This window comes from Selaginella moellendorffii, unplaced genomic scaffold (genome assembly GCF_000143415.4).
Source record: "Selaginella moellendorffii unplaced genomic scaffold, v1.0 SELMOscaffold_0, whole genome shotgun sequence".
Taxonomy (NCBI): domain Eukaryota; kingdom Viridiplantae; phylum Streptophyta; class Lycopodiopsida; order Selaginellales; family Selaginellaceae; genus Selaginella; species Selaginella moellendorffii.
Genome location: NW_003314261.1, coordinates 5,640,322 through 5,660,913, shown reverse-complemented (window position 1 = coordinate 5,660,913; position 20,592 = coordinate 5,640,322). Strand labels below are relative to the sequence as shown.

Genomic DNA, 20,592 nt, shown 5'->3' with positions numbered 1-20,592 from the left:
TCATTCCCTTGCAGCGTGTGTGTTGGTTTCCTTTTATAACACAACGAACTCCATATTTTAGGGTGAAGAGCGTAAGCACAAAATCTGTAAGTGAGGCAGAAAAGGAGACGGAGAAGGAGATAGGTGAAGATGTAGAATATATAAGTCTTCCAAACTCCCCGTACTATACTCCAGGTGATCATTTTTCTAAACAAACGGCAACATTAACAACTATCGAGAACGCCCCAGTAACGTCAGAGACAACAATCCAAAGCAAAACAACTGACCCAAAGAAGGATGATAGTACTGTTGAGAGTACCAAAAAGGAGGTGTCCACTAGCGCTTAGGCTTATAATGGCGTGTGCCCTCATGCCATTTACTTGATCACCAAATACCTTTTTCCCTTTGCACTAGTATATCTTAATACCGGTCTGAGAAATAGAATGGCATGTGCCCTCAGGCCTTTTACTAAATCACCTTTGAAAGAAATGCAAGCCTCTATGTCGTAAAAAAAAGGTACTAGAGAAATTCCTTAATAATATGAATGTTATTTAGTTTCATGAAAATACACTAAGGGTCAAATGAGTTAAATGACTTCTCCAGACTAGCAATGCCTCTTGCTACACCTTCACAATTAGATTCGTTAGAAAAAGATAACATTGAATAATATCTAAATGTTCTTACCATTAAGTTATATATCTGGCTAATAGGAATGACGTTCATCTTGGAAAGCTCACCACACGCTCAATGAACAAACAAATAGTGTGTGCGCGCATGCCATCGCTCTTCTTTAGCTTCAGATTCGGCTTGTTCACCTTGACAATGAGATTTATTATACAACCAGATGGACTCAGTCTGGACACAAAGTCACCGCGCTAGTCACCATGCCCCAGATATGTCTAGCCCCTGGACAAAAAACATATAATTTCACGTCATTTTCAAATACTTGAAAATTTGTACCTAGTCCTATTTTACTGAATAAATCCCACTTTAACGAAATAGAGCTTTCCCTCAATATCGCCGGATGATAGCTTACCGTGTCTGCCAAACACCCTCGCTATCATGCCCTTAGTGTTGGTCTCATTTCGGTCCCATATTTAGTAAGTTTCAGACTTGTCCCAGAGACTAACTTGGTACTAAGGGAGGCTTGGGGTGAAAGCCCAAAGCGTGTGTCCCTCAAGAGGGGGGGGGCTGTGGGGGGTTCCAAATGTATAGTAGGGATAGTGGTTGGAATGCATGTCCGACCACCTGAGACATTAGTTTGGCTCCCACTAGGCTGTGTCGCTCCTTGTTCTGCGTCTGGCTTGGGTCTAAGCCCAAGCTCCATGCTACTCTAGTCGGTGGAGTACCCTCCTCCTCGCATTAGGCCACCAGTATGCCAAAATTGTGCCAGACTCCGTCTGACACCATTTTGCATGCAGATGCTGGATACAGGGAGCTAGTGCTCGTGGGATTGTACCAGACCCTCGTTTGTAGTGCAACAGGCTTGGAGTTTGGCTCCAAATTCAGGTGCACTATAGCCAGAGCCTTGAGTCCTAATTGTCCGATGAAAGAAAGGAGACATGGGACGCGAAAGTTGCGGGAATTGGTGGTGGCTTTGATGAAAGGTGGTGAGGAGCTTAATAAAGAAGAAAAGTGATTTTTATATGGGGAGTCCAAATAGACAGCTCCTACTCTGTTTGGACAGGGTCGTTTCCCGACTGCAACAAAGGTGGATTTTGAGGCAGAGTGAACTCGAGTAGTCGGGGAGGCTTCTTGGGACACATAGCTACTTTGTGATTAGGATCAGCACAATAGAGGCAAAGATTATGAGATATTCGACGTTGCTTCTCAGCAGGACTCAACTTCCCTTTGATGAGTCGGGGAGTACCAGAAATATCCATCGGGACCGGAGCAGTAGGTTCAGGAGTATGCCCCGAAGACTCAAGCTGGGATTCTTGAGTCTTGGACGGAAAAACAGTGGCACAGCGACTTTCCTGACGATGCTCAAAGAGACAATCACATTGAACAGCTTTGTTGATGGCATCCGATAGGTCCTTAGGATCTTCCATGGTGAGCAACAAATCCTTGACACCGTTGTTGAGGCTGAAACGAAATTGGTTAATCAGGGCCCGCTCATCCCACTGAGTGTCCAAGGCAAGGAGTTGGAACTCTGCAGCATAGATTGAGGTAGGACGAGACCCCTGAGAGAGATGTCTCATCTTTGTGGTAGCAGCCCAAACCTGATCCATTTCGCCAAAACATGCTTCAAGCTTCTTTTTGAACAATTGAAGATCCATCAGCTCCAGAACCATGACCCCTTTCATGCTCTTCTCCAAAAGAGGAGAAAACCATGACAAAGCTGCACCTTCAAGCAATGTCCCAATCGCGCCGATTTGAGACTCGGGAGTGGGGTACCGCCGATGTTGAAATGCGAAGATTAGCTCCATCTGGTTCAGGAATCCGTGAAGCTCCGAACGCTTGCCTAAAAATTTCGCCGGGAAACTCACCTTCGGTTCAGGAACTTTGCTGGATCCTTGAGCTGAAAGTGAAGCAAGCTCTTGCTGCATGCGAAGAAGGGTCGCCTTCAGCTCGGTATTCTCAGATTGGATTTTTGCAAGGACTTCGGCAAAGAAATCAGGATGGCTTGAGACTCCATCGGCAGAAAGAAAGAAAAAAGGCAAAGGCAGTCAAACAATCAAAACAAGCTAAATGAAAAAAAATTGAAAAAACACAATCTGAATCAAATTGTCAAGACCCCCAACAAGATCAAGACTGGAAAATGCAAAAGACAAAGAGAAAAGCTAGTGGAAACAAAGAAGATGCCTTAGACTGGTGTTGATTTAGATTGTGGAGAAATGGAATAAAGCTAACCTATATATACTATAGGTTGATGAAGCTCCACCACTCTTGGATTGAGGACGGCCTAAATATAGCTGAGGTCGAGGAGGCGCCACATCATCATCAGGAATGTGGCTCAAGACTCAAGAATCGTACGGGAAATCAGAGAGTCAGGAATAGGGAAGAGTCTCGAGAGTCAGGAATAGGGAAGTGTCTCGAGAATCAGGAATGTGGTCTGCAGGTCAGGAATCCAGTGAGATTCAAGAATGTGGTATGAATTGGGGGATTCCTAACACACCTCGGACTTCAACTTGGGTCCTTTTTTGGAGCCTCGCTTATTGCTCGCTTCGTGCTTGTTCCTCGAGCACTTTGTTGGGAGTTCCACTCCCGCTCTCAACCTTTCAAGTCGGAGCTTTCAATCCAATCGTGTTACGCTCGTTGGCTTTCACTTCGGCCACTACCACGTGGCACCCTTTCGGCTCCACTTTGGGGCCTAGGGATTTTGTGTCTCACAGCTTGTTATAAAGTGAGTTACATCTTACTAAAGATGGATTCATGGAGGATCGATTTGATAATCACTTGTTGAGCATAACTTTATTGTGCTTAGCTTTTGGGTTGATGCAGATATGCTCTTCATTAGCTTTGCATTATGAAGTTTAACTTATGGATGTGTTGAGGAGAATATTGTGGGTTGTACCATGAATTCTTTTTTAGCATTGAAATTAGTTCATGCGAGACTCGTGATCATTGTTAAATAACACTTGGCTATAGATTTCTTTGAACTTTCGGTTCCTTGAGTTTTTATACTCATTGTTCCATTTGTTTGAAGTTGTTGGGGAAGGCATTTTGGCTCATTAGCTTCGATGTTGAAGTTAGCTTTTGCATCTAATAATCATTAGTGATGATTGACTATCATCTAGGATAGTTAATTATCCTTGTCAAAGGTTTTGCTTGATTATCGTTGATCTAGAATGATTTGTCATTCTTCGGGATGGTGGATTCTTTCTTCGATGACGATTATGCATTTCTCTATTGATAGGATGATTGATGATCTTTCATGATGGTTAGTTATTTTCTTTGATGGCATATGGCTTTTCACAATACCACATGTTCTTTGTGGTTTGCTCTGGATTGGTCTATTGAGTTTGAGACATTAGCAGGATGTTGCTAACGCTTGATAAGGCAACTTGAGTTCCTTCGTATTGTTGACCGGGATCTATTCAAATTAGCTAATGTGATGGTTGACATGACTAAGTGTTTATTTGCTTTGCAACATTCATTTTGTTTTGTTGATTGTTGCTCGAGTTAGTTCTCATAAATTATGATGTTATTTCCTTCGGGTGATACATTCGTGAGCATTGTGCTTGTTAGTTAATGATACTTTGTGTTCTTTAAGTTGTGTTTTGTGAGTTGTTTGGCATGCTATCTACCATTTTCGGTAGTTAAATTTCATCATTGAGTTTACTTAATGATATACTAGCTATTGAACTTTGTTGGATGATGAATCCTATGTTTTTCAATGATAGTGATCTTGGTGGTTCCTATACTATAATACTTGTTTATCGGATGATAATTTACTTGGAATACTTTTGTGTTCTATTCACTGATAATTAAATCTCTAAGATATCATTGTTTATGACTTTGATATCGTCCATATATATTGATCTTTGACTTTGGGCCAGTCTAGGCAGACTGGCTTCGGCACTTCATGTGCATGGTGAAATCTCTAGTCATGGGGTAGCTACTGTCGACTGGTCACATAACCCGCCTCTTTGTCGATGTTCTTTATTCCGTTGAAAGGGCATGACCATGTAAAGAACTCTGACTGCCTGTTTACAGTAGTCTATCTAAACCTTACCGATGGGTTTGGTTTCTTTGCTCAAGAGGGTTGGGGCCTCTAGCTTCTCTCTCTATGCCACCTGCGGGCAGGGGCGTATCACACTTTTGTAGTTGGGTGACACCCAAAGCAGCAAGGGTGGCTGACTCCGTTGGTCATTTCCTTGTCGACGACGGCCGAAAGGTGTCTGAGTTGGTAGTGCATCTGCGTTAGACAAAGAGGTTACCCCCTAACTCATTTAAGTCGGTGCATTTCTCATATAGTATGAATATTGTGAACTTTTTCTGGAGTTGTTTCCTTGGCAGTATTCTAGACTCGAGTATGCATTGATGAGGACGTCGATCTTCCCTAGGAGACTGTCGCGAATGTGACTTTAGGTATCAAAAGTTACCTGTCGGCTAGTTCTTTCGGATATTTTTTTTTTACTACCACGACGGCAGGAGGTTGGTATTGCTAGACCCATTATTAGTTCCCACTTGAGCTAGTTGAGAAACTGGTCAATGACTATGTACTTAAATCGAATAAACATAAGGTAGGAACTCTTATGTATTTCTTGCTGAGCATACTCGGCCCGGTTTGAGAAACTCCTATCATTGGCTTGCACTTGCTAGTATCAAGAACCCCCTTGATATTGAGATTGATCCCTTAATATCGCTAGATGATAGCTTACCGTGTCTGCCAAACACCTTTGCTATCATGCCCTTTGTGTTAGTCTCCTTCCGGTCCTAAATACTATTTATGGAAAGTGTCTAGATTTGCTCATTTGGCATATCTACGGAATGTAGAGATTGGCCTGAACACAATGGTGTTTGTCCTTTGTCCAAATTCGCGTTCTAGCGCCATTCCATATTTAATAAGTTTCAAGCTTGTCCCAGAGACTAACTCCTGATACTAAGGGAGGCTTGGGGTGAAAGCCCAAAGTGTGTGTTCCTCAAGGTGGGGGGGGGGGGGGGGGGGTCCAAATGTATAATAGGGATAGTGGGTAGGTCGGGCATGATTGACCAATCTGAGGCACAATCTAGCTCTTACTTGGGTGCCTGTCTATATTCTACGTCCGGCTTGGGTCTAAGCCCAAGTTCCATTCCATGCTAGCTGGTGGAATACCCATATCCTTGCCTTAGGCCACCAGTATGTTGAAATAGTGCCAGACTCCATTTGGCTCTGTTTTGCGTGCTAGACCTAGCATTGGGATGCTGGTTACGTGCCCTTGTCCCTTCGCTCCTTGGGTTATATACTCAAGAGTTGCTCCATGGTTCGGTTCCGTCACTCCCTGACACCATGCTTGGGAGTTTAGCACCGTTCCTTTGTTCAGTGGCCCAAAGCCCTAAAACTCAAGTTCCACACCACTGTCCTTTGGACACATGGCATCTGTCACGTGGCACAAAGAGGGTTTAGGTATTATCCTATGGTCAATCACCATAGGATAAAGGGTCAAAACCACGTGCACTACAATTTTGGTGGTTATATATAAAAGGATGTGGCTACTCTTGACGGTTGGTGAGGATATGTGATGTGGCTAGTGACATGGACGTTGTGCTTCCCAACACAGGATGCACCAGGGCAGCGATCTCCACCAGAGGACCTTTGGGTATCTTTGCGACGAGCTCCATCTCCCAGAGTGCGTCTGCAAGGTGCTGCTGGACAAAGAGCTGCTCCAGAAGGGCGGCCCAAGAGAGGTGATGTGGTATGGCAGGCTGAGCTATGAGGCTATGCTGTGTGACACCCATCAGGTGGTTCTACTGCAGCTGATCCAGGTCGTGCAGGAGCATATGTCCGAGGAGGAGTAGGCTGATGCGCTGTGCGATCCGGCCACGAGCAAGATCATCTACGGGTACCGCGCCATCATCTCACAAGTTCTTCCAGTCAAGATGTCGCTGGTAGCTTCATGGGGACTTTGTATCTCATGGATGGGGTTCTAGTGTGGCTTGCTCCGACGCAGATCTGCGTGGAGAAGACGTTTGAGCACCAGCCGGGCCGTGAGTTTGTGGTCGGGGTCATTGGTTGTGCCGATGTTGTTGATGTTTTCATGTTTGAAAACTCGTTGTTCATGATGTTACCTTGCCAACATTTTGGATTTAATTAGGTTTAACTTGCATTTTGATTCATTTCTAAAAATAAAAAACCTTTCTTCCCTTAGCTGTCCGACAGAAGGTGAAAAGTTCTCAAACAACCTTCTTGCTGCATCAACACAAAGAGTTCCAAAATGACCATTGGTTTCCTGATTGCCGTCCATTGTTATGTGGAATCCCTTCAAAGACTCAACAGGCATCCACCACACTTCGTGATAGATCTCCACCAAGCTGCTCGAGACGAATATAACTCCGTCGTATCCACAGCTGGCTGCCTTGAGCGTGGATCACTCTTCCTTTCTCCAATGATCTTTCCTTCACTACCACCTTGCAACCTTTTCTCTTTCGGGCTTCTTCTTTCGCTGCTAAGCCACTGCACGCCTTGATCGCAGACAAAAGTTTGATCTCCCAGATCACTGCATCTGGCAAAAAGCTCCAACTCAATCGTGAACTCCCCGTTTTGCACGTAGCCGAAAACCATGGCAGTCCACGAGACCACATTGTTGCTGGAATCCCGCGGAAAACCCGAAGAGCATCCACCAAGCTCCCGCACTCGACGTACATATCCACCAAGCTACTCGCCACGTAGATATCTTCTTCCAATCCATTCTTCGCAGCAAGGCAATGGATTTCCGCCCCCTTCTCTAAGCAGCTCCTTCTCAAGCTCTCGCACTCCTGTCCCAGATTCCAGCGCATTGGATTGGATCGCAGACGCGCGCTGCCGCATTCCTTGAGCGCCAGAAGCGAGGAGACACTTGGCATTTGCATAAGCCCTAAAGCGAGGGACAATGTAATCAAATTCTAGGGCTTTGCTTCTCTCGATCCAGCGAGCGATGTGGGGGACATCCTGTCTAGCGTCCTGCTCTGCGGCTTGCGCTTGCCAGGCTTGTAAGGGATTAGCGAGCAGCATCTCTCGCCGATCAGCAAGAATCGCGTATTGCGGCCTCCACACGCTCTCCTTACTGCTCGCATGGATGCTGCGCGACCACGCATGGCCAATCCTGGAGAAAATCCCGTGTAAGTTCTTGCGATTTGCAACACCATTTATTCTTTTTTCGCTTGTGGCAGGGATCAATCACTTCCCTTACTCGCCTGGCAAGGATTGGTTTGCCACACAAGCTGTTCTACGCGTGTGCTTTGGGAGTTTCTTGTTCTTCATTGGAATGGCGCTGCTTATGTTTGGAGTTAAGTACCAAAGCGATCACAGGGACTTTTGGCATCGTGGCAACTGGATGATCAAGCTTATCATCTGGTCTGGTCTCACTGTGCTTTGCCTCATCCTTCTTCCCAACGACATCGTAGATGCTTATGGTAAATCTAGTGTTTCTTTCTCTTGGATTTACAACCATAGTTTTTGTTCTTCTGGCAGGAAAGCTCTCGAGGTTTGGGTCTGGCTTGTTTCTCCTGGTCCAGATGGTCGTGCTTTTGGATTTCACATACAACTGGAATGTTGCGTGGATTGCCAAAGAGAGTCAGTTCTGGTAGTGTTCTTCCTAGTTTCTTTTCCTCATACATATAACAAGATTCACACTTCACAGGTATAACGCCTTGCTTGCTGTGTCCTTTGTGTGCTACATCACGACCTTTGTTTTCTCAGGGTACCTGTATAAGTGGTTCAATCCTGCTTATCAAGATTGCGAGCTCAATCTCTTCTTTATCACGACCTCACTATCTCTTGGCATCGCTTTCGCTGCTATTTCTGTGCATCCTCAGGTAAGCTAGCGTTTTTTCTGCTGAGTGTGAAGGATGGTTTTTTTGTTCTAGGTGAATGGGAGCCTGCTGCCTGCTTCAGTGATAGCGCTCTACTGCGTGTACTTATGCTACAGTGCATTGTCAAGCGAGCCACGAGACTACGAGTGCATCGGAGTGCTCAAGCACGCAGAGGTGGTTTCTACAAACACGCTTGTCATGGGAATGGCCACCACGCTTATCTCCGTGATATACTCCGCGGCTCGAGCAGGCTCTTCGACCACTTTCCTGTCACCGCCAGCTCCTCGTGAGGAAGGTAACGATACAGCAACTTTGTGAGTTGTTCTACTTAATTCTTCTTCCAGATGCTCCTTTGCAACCTTTGCTCTCGAGGAGAGATCTTGAAAACAGCCATAAACTAAGTGGCACTGGATCTGAGCACAACTTCCACGAAGCAAAGAAATCGTCCCAGCACTATCCTGTCACGTATGTCTACTCGTTCTTTTATCTCGTCTTTGCTCTTGCGAGCATGTACTTGGCTATGTTGCTCACCGGATGGGGAAATCCCGGAGACAAGGATGCTATCGACATTAGCTGGCCTTCGGTATGGGTCCGGATTGGCACAATGTGGTTCACAGCAGCGCTATACATTTGGTCGCTCATAGCTCCACTCGTTCTTCCAGATCGAGACTTCTTCTAAACGCATGCAAAGTAAGCAAATATCGAGTTTATTCTAAGGTAGTGTTGTAAATTTAGAGAAGAAATTGAATGTCTTTGGTTGGAAACAAATTAAGAGTTTCCACCATGGGTCTAGTGTTGCAAATCGATTGTGAGAACTTTGGAACGTCTGCATGGAAGAAAAGCAAACTAATGAGGAACAAAAACTGATCGAGTTTTTCTTCATTTTTTACCTTGTTCTCCTGCGTAGATGGCGAGTTGGATCTCATACAGCTTTTGAGATGCCACGCATCTGGAAGCTCGTGCGCACAATCATCTTCGACCTGTGAGATCACACAGTCAGAACAAACGCGCCAGAAAAGGTGATAAGAGCTTACGTTTATGAGACGAACGGATCATGCGGACAGTATGGTCGAAAGGCTGCTTGCTGGTGCTGCGGCGGCGGCGGCGGATGCTGAGGTTGCGGAGGCTGCGGGGGCTGCTGCTGGAGTTGCTGCTGCAGTTGCAAATGCAGCTGGTGTTGCTCCTGCTGCTGGTGGTGGAGCTGCTGGAGCTGGAGCTCGAGGGCATTCGTATCGCTAATCTTCCAAGAGTTATACAAAGGTTGCGGTGGCTGGAAAGGCGGCATTGGAATCGCCTGTTGCTGCTGCTGCTGCTCGATCTGCTGGAGCGTTCGCATTCCCATGCCGGGAAAAGGATACGCTGTGCTCTTCGGCACTGGAATGTTGTTCGACCATATGCCGAAATTTGTCCCGAATAACGACTGAGGAGCAGGACTCCGATAGCCTTCGTTCCACTTTGAGACGGCCCTCTGCGGTATTGGCCCGAAGCCCGGCGGAGGCCGCACGCTGTTCAGCTTTGCTCGCGCCGCGAAGTCGTCTCGGACGAGCGCCGCAAGCTCCTCCCGAGCTTGTTGTGACACGAACTCCTGCCGTGCCATAAAGTCGTCTCGAGCTTGCGGGGGCTGCGCAGCGAAGTCGTCACGAGCTTGTTCCTCTCGACCGAGCGCCGCAAAGTCGTCCCGTAGCTGGGCGGTGGCGGTGAAATCATCCCGAGCTTGTGGTGGCGCAGCGAAGTCGTCAGGGATTGGAGGCGCGGGAAAGTCTTCCGGGATTTGAGGCACCAGTTGATCGCCTCGAACCAACGGCGGCACCAGATCGTCCCGGACCTGCGGTGTAACCGTCCCTGCCTGGACCATACCATCATTCCTATCGGTGAGAACTGGAGGGGCAACCTTGACCGCAGGCTTGAAAACTATAACTTCGTCGTCTTCATCTTCATTGACAGGAACGCTGGAAGCTGATGCGGGTGGTTCAGTAACTAGCATTTGTCCGGAAGGCTCCTGTTTCTCCTGTTTAGCTGCCTGCTCTGGCACTTTCCGCACCACCTTTTCTCTAGACCTCCTGTCCATGTGGTTCCCTGCTAAGAAAAATCTAACCATGTCTTTGTCGAAGGCGAGGCCTGCACCGGTATCACTAGCATCCACTAGCTCTGCAATAGACTTCCCCGCAGACAAAAGCCTTCGCAGTCGCAAAGCCGCCGCTTCTTCAGGCTGCTTATTGTCATACTCTAGTCTGAGCTGTGCCGAAAGTAATGGAGTGAAACCCCTCAGCTCATGGTCTTCCCATAAGGCAGTCGGACTAGCTTCATCTGCAACCCCATCCCAACTTTCAGCCTCACAGACCGTGTTGAGCAGAGCCAAGGCTTCCTTCCAGAAAAAACCCTGTGCACCGTACTGTTTGTCATCTTCTACCGTTCTACCAATCGCCCACTCCTGCTTGTAGGCCAGCCATTCTAAGAAAACCAGGCATGCTGGCATAAAAGGACTTTCGCCTATATCCTTGAACTTCGTGCAAGATGACATGAAGCACCCCACAATCTTGAAAGCTGCCGCGAGTGCGTGCCTGGACATAGTCGAGTGCTGAAGAACGTCTGCGTAGCTGCTGCGAGAACTCCCACTCGGGACGGAATATACGAGGACTGTGACAAGTTGAAGTACCACGAGCGCCAACCCAGAAACGTCTGAGTTTTTCCGTAGCTCGGGTGAAAATAGTCCTTCCAGAGTTGAAACGTCCAGAGCCAGTAATTTCTCCAAGTCGCGAACGCTTTCTTGATAGACTTCAGAGAACGTTTCAAGGCTGGTAAAGGAAAACTAGCATTAGCACAGCGTTGGAGGAACAAATAAAAGTGGTACCTTGTTCTGGTGAAAAGTATTCCATTCAGCCGCACGAAACGGATAAAGAAGGTTCGCAATAGTTCGGTTTCGTCGTCACCAGAATGCTTCTTCTCAGCGTCTTTCGTGTGCTCCTTCGCGGGCTTTTTTTTATGGACATCCAAAGAGCGTTTCTTCTCTAATAGCTCACTATACTGCTGACGATTCTGTGACAAGCAACACGTCAACAAAATGCAACGGCAGACAAGAAAAAAAAGCCGTACCCTTTCAAAAAGAAGAACCAGGTTATCTCTCGCCGTAACGAAGGGGTCATCGACTGCAAGGCTCCTAAAGTAGTGATACACGGCAAGGAAGTCATTGTGCGAGTAAGTTGCTAAAACAGCGAGCTGCAAAAAGACAAAAAAAACCAAGGGGAATGAGAAAGGAGCCAGCTTTAATATCAGGAAGTCCATAACGTACCTGGTTATGAGGATGCCCAGTAGCCGGCCATAGCTTCACAGCCTTGAAATAATAACTAGCTGGTAGCTTCCAATCCGGCGAGTAGTTCTCACTGTCGGGATTCTGCTCCTTGTAGCGAGCGAGATCACCCAGATGTATAAAGATCCTATAGCAAGACCTCCGGAAGTAAGTCAGCCTCTTACTATCTACCCCCAGAGCGTCGGAGTCGCCACCTTCAAGGCCTTCCTGTGCCAAGCCATACTTTTTCTTGATCTTCAAGACGAGGCCACAGTAGAACTTCGTGGCGTCGGCGATGAACTCACGAAAGTCACCCAAGAGCTTGCGGAGATTCACTGCCTTTCCCCCGGCGGCAGCGGAGGCGGCAGCGCGAATCCTGCCCCGAAACTCCTCTATCACGTTGTAGAAGACGAGGTGCCATAGCGACGCCCCGATGTCGCGCTTCTCGGCAAACTCGGGGTCTCCCAATATGATCGCCACGCTCTTCTCGCGGAATTTGGCCCTCAAGCTGCGCACATCCTTCTTTTCCTTGCTCTTGGCTCTCAGCTGCTTCTCTAGCTCGATAACCTACAAGAAAAGGGGGATCAATCCTTCTGCCCTAGCCCCGAGGAACGCGAGCGAGCCAGCGCGAGGAAGAGCGCAATCTTACCTGGCTATGGATGCGTTCTCCTCCGGCGCCGTCGGCATCACCTAAGACGGTCGTCATCCACTACCATCGACAATACCTGGGAAAGAATCTATCAGCCATGGCGAAGATCAAGGAAGGGGTTTCGCGGAGCTCCGCCATGGCGCCGCTAGGGATCACGTACCTTCACAGATCTATCGTCTCGAAATTTCCACTCGCCGCAACACCATAACCAAAAAACCAACAAAAAAATGTCTTAGGCTTTGGAAAGGCATTAAAAAGGGCAGTACGGACATGAGAAGAATATCCATTCCGTGTTTTATCCTGGTGGTTTAGATAGATAATAGTTAATGTATTTACATTGATATGAGCTATGGAGCTCTCTTACGCGACGGTGGACACCATTGTGTTCATCCCACACATTCCATGGCCCCGGCAAATCTTGTAGTATCCCTGCTCGCCCCAGGTAGCTCCCCACGAGTTCTTGATGATCCAGTAAGGCTTCTCGGTGAATCTGATGGGAGCGTAGCCTTTGGCACCGTAGCCGACGAGCAAAACGCCATGATCGATGTGGTGCTTGCTGCAAATGATCGGGCAGGACACTCCTCCGATGTAAGTTTGCATAAACACTGCGTTGATACCGACTGCGATGAAGAAGGAAGTGAGAAAAAAAAGTGATTTTGGAGTCTGGAAATCAAGAGAACTCACTTGCAAGAGGGCCGTGCTTCACCAGATTGGCAGCGATTTGATCCTCGTCCAGAGATACGGTGGAGAAGTTTGCGACGCTTGCCACGATTTTGTTGGCATTGAACTGGCACTTACCGTTGCTGTTGCCGGTGTAAGGATAGTCGGTCTCCGTCTCCAAGCCCCCGGATTTCATGACGTAGTCGTAAGCGTTTGTCATGAGCCCGCCATTGCAGCCAGCATCACAGGAAACTTTGTCGGTGGGGTCGCACTGCGATGACAATTCCAATTCACGAGTATCAGATCGTGGTAGCGTAGAAACCAAGCATTTTAAACTTTTTCCTTACCGAGTGATCACAGTCCACCAGCTGCTGCTCGCTCAAGCTGATGAGCTTTCCGGTTTCCAGAAAGTGCGCCCCTTCGATCGCTCCAGTGGTACTAAACGCCCAGCAAGAGCCGCACGCGCCCTGTCAATCCACCAGTTAGATCTCTAGAAAAGGAGAGAAACAGTTGGCTAGAAAGCAAACAATCCAAAAGGAAAGATTCCAGAGCCAGGCAAACAAACAAGACTCTGGCAACTCAAACCAAAGAAAGAAATCAAATGTGACACCGACACTAGAAATTCGCCAGGAACTTCCAAGACTTTGGGAGCTTCCACTTTCCCTCTTTCCCTCTTCTTACCTGATTTTTGACCTCGGTCACGGCACCGTGCTCTCTCCAGTCGAAATCCTCCGGCAAATCGTTGGTGGGAAGAACAGGCGCCTTGTTGGCCTCCCGGAGACGCGATGGAACCCTCAGCCCTAGAAACTGCTGCTTGAATTCCTCCTCGGTGAGATCCGAGAACTGCGTAATGCCGTGCACGGCCGAGGGATCCAGCGCCTGGTGGCTCACGGCGCGCACGAGATTGGCCTCGAAAACCTTCAGCCGGTGCGCGTAGGCCTCCGCCGTGGCGTACGCCTTGCCAAACCTCGCGATGAAGCTCTTGAAATGAGTCTCCACATCGAGCAGCGCCTTGGCAGCGTCCAATCGGCCATTCGATTCGTCGCGCGCTGTGTCGGTGACCTGCCGGATCCCGGAGTCGAATTTCTGCGAGGACGCAGCGGCAGCGCTCGCAATGGCAAGAGATAGCAGCAGGACAGCCAGGGCGCTCTTCCCCATCGCCATAGCTGGAAGCTCGAGCTAGGGTAGAAAGGGCAAGCAAATATGAGACGCAAGCATGCGAGGGAAGAAAAGAATCGCCCCCAAAAATATCTAACGGTGACCATTCCATTGCCCTAGAAATTCGGCTGCCCTAGAATTTACCCGTTGACTCGTTGACTCACCAGTAATCCCCGCAAGAACAACGCCCTTGCTCGTCAAAGCGGTGGAAACGAATAAGATCGCGCACCACAATCTCGCGCCGGGTGATGGACGCGATGAATTTCATGGCGGAGTGGCAATCGGAGCACATCCGGAGATTGTTGACAACGCGCAGCGGCGAATTCGCGGGCGTCGCGAGCAGCCCAAACGCCACTGCCAGTTTCTCGCTGTGCGCGAGCACGATCCGCTCCTTCTCGCGCTCGTCCACCGCCTGGATCACCACTCCGGTGTCCGGAACGTAGCCCGCCTCCGCCAGGGGGGCCCTCAAACGCTCCAGCTCCTCGTAGATCTCCGCCGCGCGGGGATGATCCATCGCCCCGGCCGTGAACTCGTGCACCCGATCCCTCACCACGATGGAGCTACACCCCGGGACGAGCTTGCGCACCCCTCGCTCCAATCGCCGCCGCGTCGTCTGCTCGGAGGCCTCGCCGCCACCCTGGATCTTCACCAGCAGCGCGTAGGGAGCGGCGCTCTCGGGATCCAGTGCCATCGCCCGCTCGCTCGCCCTCTCCGCACGATCGCCATCCTTGTGAAGCTTGCACGCTGCCAGAAGCGCCGTCCAGCAAGCGCCGTCCGGATCAAACGGCATCCTCTCGATCAAGCTCTCGGCCTCGTCCAGCCAGCCAGCCTTTCCCAAGAGATCGATCGCGCAGGCGTAGTGGTGGACGCCGATCGCTACCCGATAGTCCGGCTCGATCGACGCAAAGTACTGGCAGCCCAGCTCCAGCAGCCCGGCGTGGCTGCAAGCGCAGAGAACGCTGATGAACACCACCTCGTCCGCCACGATCCCGTCCAAGAGCATGCTCTGGAACGCCTCGATCGCGGCCTCGCCGCGCCCCCACTGCGCGTACGCCGCGATCATCGACGTCCACAGCACCAGATCCCTCTCCCGGAACGCGATCGCATCGAAGATCGCCCTCGCCTCGCGCAGCCTGCCGCACTTCCCATACATGTTCACCAATCCGGTGGAAACCACCGTGCTGATCGCGAATCCACTCTCGAGGATGCTCGCGTGGATCGCCGCGCCGTCGGACAGCGTCGCGTGGCTCGCGCACGCATCCAGCACCGCCGCGAACGCCACTCCATCCGCGGGAATCCCCTCGAGATCCATCATCCGGAAGAGGATCACGGCCTCCTTGCTATCCCCCACGGCGGCATACGCTGCGATCACCGTTGTCCACGACACTGGATCCCATTGCGGCATCGCGAAGAGAAGATTTCGCGCTTCGCCCACGAATCCACTATGCGCGTACGCCATGATCAGCGAGTTCCAGGAGATGGAGTTCTTCTTGGGCATCCGATCAAAGAAGTTCTTGGCTTTCTCCAGATGCCCGATCTGGGCATATGTTGCGATCATCGCATTCCACGACACCGCGTCTCTCACCGGCATCTTCTCGAACGCCATCCTGGCGCGATCGATCTCGCCATTGCGTGACAACGCCGCGAGAAGGATGTTCCAGGAAAATATGTTGGGTTCGCTCAGATCCTTGAACACTCGCAGCGCCTCCTCGGCGCTGCCACACTTGCCGTACATCTCGATCACCAGATTGGCGAGGAAGATGTTGCGGTAGTGCTTTGTCTCGAGGATCTGGGTGTGGATTTGACGACCCTTCGTGAGGCTCTTGCACGACTTGAGCTGGTCCGCGAAGAAATGGGTGGAATTGCCGTCTCGACGCTTGGATTCGCGCTCGGGTTCGCTGAGTTTCCTGTGACGAGTGACTTGCTTGGCGAGATCGGCCCATGGCGACTGCGATTGGAGCGATCCCATGGCATCCTGCGAGCTCCAAAGTTTAAAGATTTAAATGGCGCGAAGGTACCTGGTAGAGAGTAAAACTAATCTTCTTTTCCATCATCTAGCTCGAGGCCCTCGGACGCGAGAAGTTGCTGCACAAGCTTGTTCTTGGCAGCCTCTTCTTCGCTTCGTCGCCTCTCGATGTCTCGTTTCTTCAGCACCAAAGTATGCCGCTTGAGAGTGGTCTCGAAGTTGATCGTGGAGGCTTGCTTCTCTTTCGCGATTATCCGCTTCTCCTCCTCCGGATCCATCTGAGCTTCAGAAAGAAAACATCTATCCGTATGAACAAGCAAAGCAGTGTCCGAGAACTTTTCACCTTGTGTCGTGCAAGCTGACGGGCTTTGAGATTCATCTCTCTTTGCTGCTGCTGTGCCCACAAAGTCACAGCCAGATCTCCTCGCTGCTCATATGCTTGCTTCTTCTTGATAAACCATTCCATCCAAGCCTTGGACGCCTGTTCCAAGTTCCAGCGATTAGAAAGAAGAAAAGAACACCGAGAAGAGAAAAACTAAGAACCTTCATGGGATCACTTCTGTTGTCATAGTCGTAGCTCCGACGAGCTTCTTGATTTGTGAGGAGCTCGTACGCGGCCTGGATTTTTATAAATCTTCCCTCCACGGTTTCATCTTCCAGTAGCTGGGTATCTCCACTGTACACTGAGAAAGATAAAGCTAAGCGTCCTGACAAGAAAGATCTAAACAAGCTCGTACCGTCTGGATGATAGAGCTTCGCCAAGCGGCGATAGGCAGACTTGATTCCTTCTTCATTGCAATCTCTTTCCACGCCTCGATAGCAACATCAGGTGTGAGAAAGAACGATCTGATCCACCAAAATCTTAATCTTACCAAGAACATCGTAGGGCGATTCCTTGGCATTCCATCCCGGCACCGCACTGCCGCCGAGAGCTCGCCATTGCGCGATCCTTGGCCGCAACAACACATTCTTGCTGCTCCTAGCGGATTTAATCGTGGCGCCATTGGGACGCCATCGCCGGAGGCTGACGCGCAGGGCGGTCGAAGAGAGAGAGAACGCTGCCGCCATAGGTTAAAACTGGAGTAAAGATCCCCTACAAATATTAGGAGAATATCCCACTCTCGTACCAACGGCAAAAACTGTCCACGTCAGTGTGGGAATCCACGTGGTGGGCTGTCCGCCAGGAGAATCTATCCGACGTGGCAGTATTGAAAAGCTTTGTGTGGAGTTGATTCCATGGCGTCTGCCAGTGCGTCTTTTGTTCTTCCTTTGAAACGATTGATTAAAACACAAAAGTGTGGAACGATTCATCGAAGGCCAGTGATCGTAGTCGATTGTAGAATCAACAATAGAAGGGATTTTGGAAGGAATGGAGCGCAGAGGCTTTTAATCTCGGCGCAGCAGCTCCATCACGATCCTTCTTACAATTTCTCGTGTGGTAATGGATCGGTGTCGGCAACAGCGGATCAAAAGCAGCAGCTCATCAGTGATAACAGCAAGAATGTGGAGGAACACTTGGAAAGAGTAAGAGTGGAAGTTTTTCTATCTAGAGAATCACTTGAAACTTACAACCTTTGTGTTATCAGATGATCTTCAATTGTCGATTTTTCACGCTGTTTGCAGTGTTTGGATCACTCGCTGGAGCTCTTCTTTGCTTCGTTAAGGTAAAGTTTTCTCTTCGAAATAGCAATCTTTGTCACAAAATAAATCTTTGTCACAGGGATCCACTTACATCGCCAAATCGTTCATCGAGTACTTCCAGAATTGCCATTCCGGTGTTGGATCTGGAAAAGTCATACTGCTGCTCGTAGAAGCTGTCGGTAAGAGTTCTAGATCATCCATCCAAGAAAACAATATTCATTTTTTCTGCTTTTTTTCTCGTAGATGTCTATCTGGTTGGAACAGTGATGCTCATCTTTGGAATGGGATTGTATGAACTCTTCGTTGCGAGCTTGGATGTTCCCGGAGGCTACTGTATGGAAGGCTCGAGGACTACCGTTTGTGGATCCAACTTATTTGGTCTCTTTAGATTGCGAGTAAGTGCTTCTATGAACTAAGAAGAAGAACATAGAACTATGTTCTTCTTCCCCTACTAAATGTTTATTGTTCTTTTCCAGGAGCGTCCAAAGTGGCTGGAAATTCGATCCTTGGACGAGCTCAAGACAAAGCTCGGGCATGTTATAGTAATGGTGCTGCTCGTTGGGATGTTTGAGAAGTCGAAGAAAATTCCAGTGACTTCCAGCATGGAGCTTCTCTTCTTCTCCACGTCCATCCTCTTGTCATCGTGTTGTTTGTATCTTCTCTCCAAGCTACACCACTAATACCAAAAGAGCGAAATATTTTCTACTTTTCTAAAACCCTAATTCTTCTCTCGATCGATCCGATGCTGGCTCGGCTCTGACGGCGATGGCGCTGGATCGCCGCTATGGCGCTGCGTGGATGCGCGCTTTGATCGGCCTCCTCCTCGGCATTCTGCTCTGCGCTCCCGAGGTATGTCGAATCTAGAGTAGGGCCAGCGAAGAACATAGAATTTGGAGGAAAATGCTGCTTAAATCTCGATTCACTCCATCTTCTTTGCTGTGATCCAGGATGTTTCGGGTCAAGCAGTGTATACCACATCCTCTAGGTTCAAATCCAAGACTTCGGTGCTCTCTCTTTTCGACATGGCGCGCTCCAAAAAGTTCTGGACCGACACTCTGATGTGGAGAAGTAAGAAATATCCATGTTTGTTGTTCGTGTATTGGTTCTTATGGATAACTGCAGGCTATGACGACTTCGAGCGATTCGAGTCCCACGATTTGAGCAAGAAAGCTCTTGCAAATTTCACTGGCTCCGGTAAAAAGAAGTGGAAAAACTCTCTGTTCTTACGTTTTGCGCATACGTGTTCTTGTAGGAAGAATTGCCAAGTATCTAAACATGACTGAAATCGATGCGATCTATCTACCTGTTCCAATTACCTTCGTCTTCATCGGCTTTGACGGCCATGGAAACCATGGTAATCGACAGCAGGCTTTGAGTACGTTATTTTAAACTCGCGTGGTTTTACAGATGTGAAGCTGCGAGAGGACGAGATGGAGCGCTGGTTTACAAACATTGATCATGTTTTGGAACACACGCGGATACCTCAACTCGGTGACGATCTTACACCCTTTTATAAGGTCGGAGCTGATGGTACCCCGAGGCCGCACCTCCCTCTTGTTAGCTATACGCACTACAAGTAAGTATATTGTGAGATGAGAGACTAAGGTCGGTCATTTTTTTGCTTGAGCTGTTTGTTCATAACTCCCTTCTTTAATCCAGCTATTCCGTGCATACTATCGATATGGGAACTGAAGTAACTAAGCTTTTTGAGTACGCCATCAAAGTTCTCTCCCGGAGGGAAGATACCAGTGACTCAAGGTTCTCCATTGTCATATTTTGCATTAGATTACTGTTCGTTTTGGCAGGCCAGATTCTGAAGTTACTTGGCAAGTGGACATGGATAGCATGTCATACTTATTCGAGAGCTTAACGCACTATTTGCAATTGGAAGATGCATATAACATCTATGTTCTGAACCCTAAGCGTGACGAGAGCAGAAAGACTTACGGCTACAGGTAATAGTTTTAGCTGGTTGGTAAATTCGATAATCAGATATGTTTTAGGCGCGGGCTGTCCATTTCGGAATTAAAACTTGTTGCTAAAGTAAGTTCCGCCTTGGTCGTTTGCTTTTCTGATGCTCTTGTTTTCAGAATTCCAACTTGAAGTCGTTGAAGACAACAAAGCAGCGGAATCCACTAGGTTAGTTTCTGTCTTGTACTTCAGACGAAATCCTGAAACCTGTGCTGACAGACATCGAGAAGTTAAGAAAACCTTCACATGAAAAACATCCAAGGCAGAAGTTCTCTTGGACATCCTCTCAACACATGGACATGGTAACGTTGTATTCTTAATTTAAATGCTAACATCCTCGTCCATTGGCAGAAACAATGGACTCAGAAGTATACAGATGCACTCAAGTCAATCGAGGCGTCAATGAAATCAAAAACCTCAGAAGAGTTGTTGTTTATGAAAACTCAGCAGGTAAGCTGCTTACGTCCCTGTTTTCTTACCACACTGTTATTAACAGAACTCGGCAGGTTCTCTCGGAATCAAACCATGACTTAGCCTTTTCTTTGAAAAGAACATTGAAAAACCCAGACGCATTCAAGACGGTAGAAGAATGCCTCGTTGATACGTGGACTGGTCAAGGGCGGTAAGAGTGCTACCTGTCGACTTAACGTGCTGAAATATCTTTCCCTTTTGTTTTAGATGGGCATTCATAGACTTGACGGCCGGTCCATTCCATTGGGGACCAACAGTTGGTGGCGTAGGCGTGCGTACGGTTGGGAGCTTGCCGTCCGTAGAGAAGCTCTTCGGTAGTTTAGCGGTCAACGGTGAAGGTAATGATCAGATATGATTCTTAGAGAACTTCTAACG

The 20,592-nt window shown here is 48.6% G+C and overlaps 7 protein-coding genes across 8 annotated transcripts; 3 read left to right on the top strand and 4 right to left on the bottom strand.

Annotated features, from left to right (window-relative positions):
* The first annotated feature begins 7,538 nt into the window (after positions 1 to 7,538).
* Positions 7,539 to 9,183, top strand: LOC112345733 (probable serine incorporator). Its single transcript, XM_024673026.1, has 6 exons — positions 7,539 to 7,722; positions 7,774 to 8,016; positions 8,075 to 8,186; positions 8,244 to 8,418; positions 8,470 to 8,710; positions 8,760 to 9,183. Exons 1-6 carry the CDS (start codon positions 7,539 to 7,541, stop codon positions 9,092 to 9,094), a joined length of 1,290 nt encoding a protein of 429 aa, XP_024528794.1. The 3' UTR covers positions 9,095 to 9,183.
* Positions 9,107 to 12,583, bottom strand: LOC112345684 (protein SMG7-like). Of its 2 annotated transcripts, XR_002992124.1 has the most exons (8): positions 12,511 to 12,583; positions 12,351 to 12,426; positions 11,705 to 12,268; positions 11,509 to 11,631; positions 11,267 to 11,451; positions 9,450 to 11,210; positions 9,306 to 9,395; positions 9,107 to 9,241 (listed from the first exon to the last, which is right to left on the bottom strand). XR_002992124.1 is itself a non-coding variant. In XM_024672969.1 (7 exons), exons 2-6 carry the CDS (start codon positions 12,405 to 12,407, stop codon positions 9,452 to 9,454), a joined length of 2,688 nt encoding a protein of 895 aa, XP_024528737.1. In that variant the 5' UTR covers positions 12,408 to 12,426; positions 12,511 to 12,583; the 3' UTR covers positions 9,107 to 9,395; positions 9,450 to 9,451. The 2 variants fall into 2 exon arrangements, 1 of the variants encoding a protein (XP_024528737.1); XM_024672969.1 differs by having other exon boundaries at positions 9,107 to 9,395.
* Positions 12,584 to 12,621: 38 nt separating this feature from the next.
* On the bottom strand, positions 12,622 to 14,244 carry LOC9632751 (cysteine proteinase 15A). The gene is made up of 4 exons (XM_024673043.1): positions 13,692 to 14,244; positions 13,358 to 13,477; positions 13,035 to 13,281; positions 12,622 to 12,970 (listed from the first exon to the last, which is right to left on the bottom strand). Exons 1-4 carry the CDS (start codon positions 14,172 to 14,174, stop codon positions 12,711 to 12,713), a joined length of 1,110 nt encoding a protein of 369 aa, XP_024528811.1. The 5' UTR covers positions 14,175 to 14,244; the 3' UTR covers positions 12,622 to 12,710.
* An 84-nt stretch (positions 14,245 to 14,328) lies between these two features.
* Positions 14,329 to 16,137, bottom strand: LOC112348576 (pentatricopeptide repeat-containing protein At4g02750-like). Its single transcript, XM_024681419.1, has 2 exons — positions 15,701 to 16,137; positions 14,329 to 15,610 (listed from the first exon to the last, which is right to left on the bottom strand). Exons 1-2 carry the CDS (start codon positions 16,135 to 16,137, stop codon positions 14,329 to 14,331), a joined length of 1,719 nt encoding a protein of 572 aa, XP_024537187.1.
* A 14-nt stretch (positions 16,138 to 16,151) lies between these two features.
* LOC9632750 (chaperone protein DnaJ) lies at positions 16,152 to 17,202 on the bottom strand. The gene is made up of 5 exons (XM_024681346.1): positions 17,007 to 17,202; positions 16,872 to 16,934; positions 16,678 to 16,817; positions 16,478 to 16,615; positions 16,152 to 16,412 (listed from the first exon to the last, which is right to left on the bottom strand). The coding sequence occupies exons 1-5, from the start codon at positions 17,200 to 17,202 to the stop codon at positions 16,203 to 16,205; spliced, it is 747 nt and encodes a 248-aa protein (XP_024537114.1). The 3' UTR covers positions 16,152 to 16,202.
* A 124-nt stretch (positions 17,203 to 17,326) lies between these two features.
* On the top strand, positions 17,327 to 18,484 carry LOC112345764. Its single transcript, XM_024673108.1, has 5 exons — positions 17,327 to 17,658; positions 17,721 to 17,798; positions 17,855 to 17,954; positions 18,019 to 18,170; positions 18,252 to 18,484. Exons 1-5 carry the CDS (start codon positions 17,371 to 17,373, stop codon positions 18,453 to 18,455), a joined length of 822 nt encoding a protein of 273 aa, XP_024528876.1. The 5' UTR covers positions 17,327 to 17,370; the 3' UTR covers positions 18,456 to 18,484.
* On the top strand, positions 18,480 to 20,572 carry LOC9642684. Its single transcript, XM_024672996.1, has 13 exons — positions 18,480 to 18,624; positions 18,723 to 18,843; positions 18,898 to 18,969; positions 19,028 to 19,129; positions 19,183 to 19,351; positions 19,435 to 19,533; positions 19,581 to 19,730; positions 19,779 to 19,818; positions 19,866 to 19,914; positions 19,966 to 20,048; positions 20,098 to 20,196; positions 20,253 to 20,368; positions 20,425 to 20,572. Exons 1-13 carry the CDS (start codon positions 18,541 to 18,543, stop codon positions 20,570 to 20,572), a joined length of 1,332 nt encoding a protein of 443 aa, XP_024528764.1. The 5' UTR covers positions 18,480 to 18,540.
* The last annotated feature ends 20 nt before the right edge of the window (positions 20,573 to 20,592 follow it).

Excerpts from the sequence above, each read along its gene's own strand:
- LOC112345733 (XM_024673026.1), top strand. The coding sequence starts at position 7,539 with ATGTGGGGGACATCCTGTCTAGCGTCCTGCTCTGCGGCTTGCGCTTGC. Across the intron at positions 7,723-7,773 it reads AATCCTGGAGAAAATCCCGT|GGATCAATCACTTCCCTTAC; the intron begins GTAAGTTCTTGC and ends CGCTTGTGGCAG. Across the intron at positions 8,711-8,759 it reads GCCAGCTCCTCGTGAGGAAG|ATGCTCCTTTGCAACCTTTG; the intron begins GTAACGATACAG and ends TTCTTCTTCCAG.
- LOC112345684 (XM_024672969.1), bottom strand. The coding sequence starts at position 12,407 with ATGACGACCGTCTTAGGTGATGCCGACGGCGCCGGAGGAGAACGCATC. Across the intron at positions 11,452-11,508 it reads TGGTTCTTCTTTTTGAAAGG|AATCGTCAGCAGTATAGTGA; the intron begins GTACGGCTTTTT and ends TGCTTGTCACAG. Across the intron at positions 11,211-11,266 it reads ATACTTTTCACCAGAACAAG|CCTTGAAACGTTCTCTGAAG; the intron begins GTACCACTTTTA and ends TTCCTTTACCAG.
- LOC9632751 (XM_024673043.1), bottom strand. The coding sequence starts at position 14,174 with ATGGCGATGGGGAAGAGCGCCCTGGCTGTCCTGCTGCTATCTCTTGCC. Across the intron at positions 13,478-13,691 it reads TGACCGAGGTCAAAAATCAG|GGCGCGTGCGGCTCTTGCTG; the intron begins GTAAGAAGAGGG and ends GTGGATTGACAG. Across the intron at positions 12,971-13,034 it reads GAAGCACGGCCCTCTTGCAA|TCGGTATCAACGCAGTGTTT; the intron begins GTGAGTTCTCTT and ends TCTTCATCGCAG.
- LOC112348576 (XM_024681419.1), bottom strand. The coding sequence starts at position 16,137 with ATGGGATCGCTCCAATCGCAGTCGCCATGGGCCGATCTCGCCAAGCAA. Across the intron at positions 15,611-15,700 it reads GCAACATATGCCCAGATCGG|TGGATTCGTGGGCGAAGCGC; the intron begins GCATCTGGAGAA and ends GTACGCGCATAG.
- LOC9632750 (XM_024681346.1), bottom strand. The coding sequence starts at position 17,202 with ATGGCGGCAGCGTTCTCTCTCTCTTCGACCGCCCTGCGCGTCAGCCTC. Across the intron at positions 16,818-16,871 it reads GAAGCTCTATCATCCAGACG|TGTACAGTGGAGATACCCAG; the intron begins GTACGAGCTTGT and ends TATCTTTCTCAG. Across the intron at positions 16,413-16,477 it reads GTCAGCTTGCACGACACAAG|ATGGATCCGGAGGAGGAGAA; the intron begins GTGAAAAGTTCT and ends TCTGAAGCTCAG.
- LOC112345764 (XM_024673108.1), top strand. The coding sequence starts at position 17,371 with ATGGCGTCTGCCAGTGCGTCTTTTGTTCTTCCTTTGAAACGATTGATT. Across the intron at positions 17,799-17,854 it reads CTCTTCTTTGCTTCGTTAAG|GGATCCACTTACATCGCCAA; the intron begins GTAAAGTTTTCT and ends TCTTTGTCACAG. Across the intron at positions 18,171-18,251 it reads TTGGTCTCTTTAGATTGCGA|GAGCGTCCAAAGTGGCTGGA; the intron begins GTAAGTGCTTCT and ends GTTCTTTTCCAG.
- LOC9642684 (XM_024672996.1), top strand. The coding sequence starts at position 18,541 with ATGGCGCTGGATCGCCGCTATGGCGCTGCGTGGATGCGCGCTTTGATC. Across the intron at positions 18,625-18,722 it reads TTCTGCTCTGCGCTCCCGAG|GATGTTTCGGGTCAAGCAGT; the intron begins GTATGTCGAATC and ends GCTGTGATCCAG. Across the intron at positions 19,534-19,580 it reads GAAGATACCAGTGACTCAAG|GCCAGATTCTGAAGTTACTT; the intron begins GTTCTCCATTGT and ends TCGTTTTGGCAG.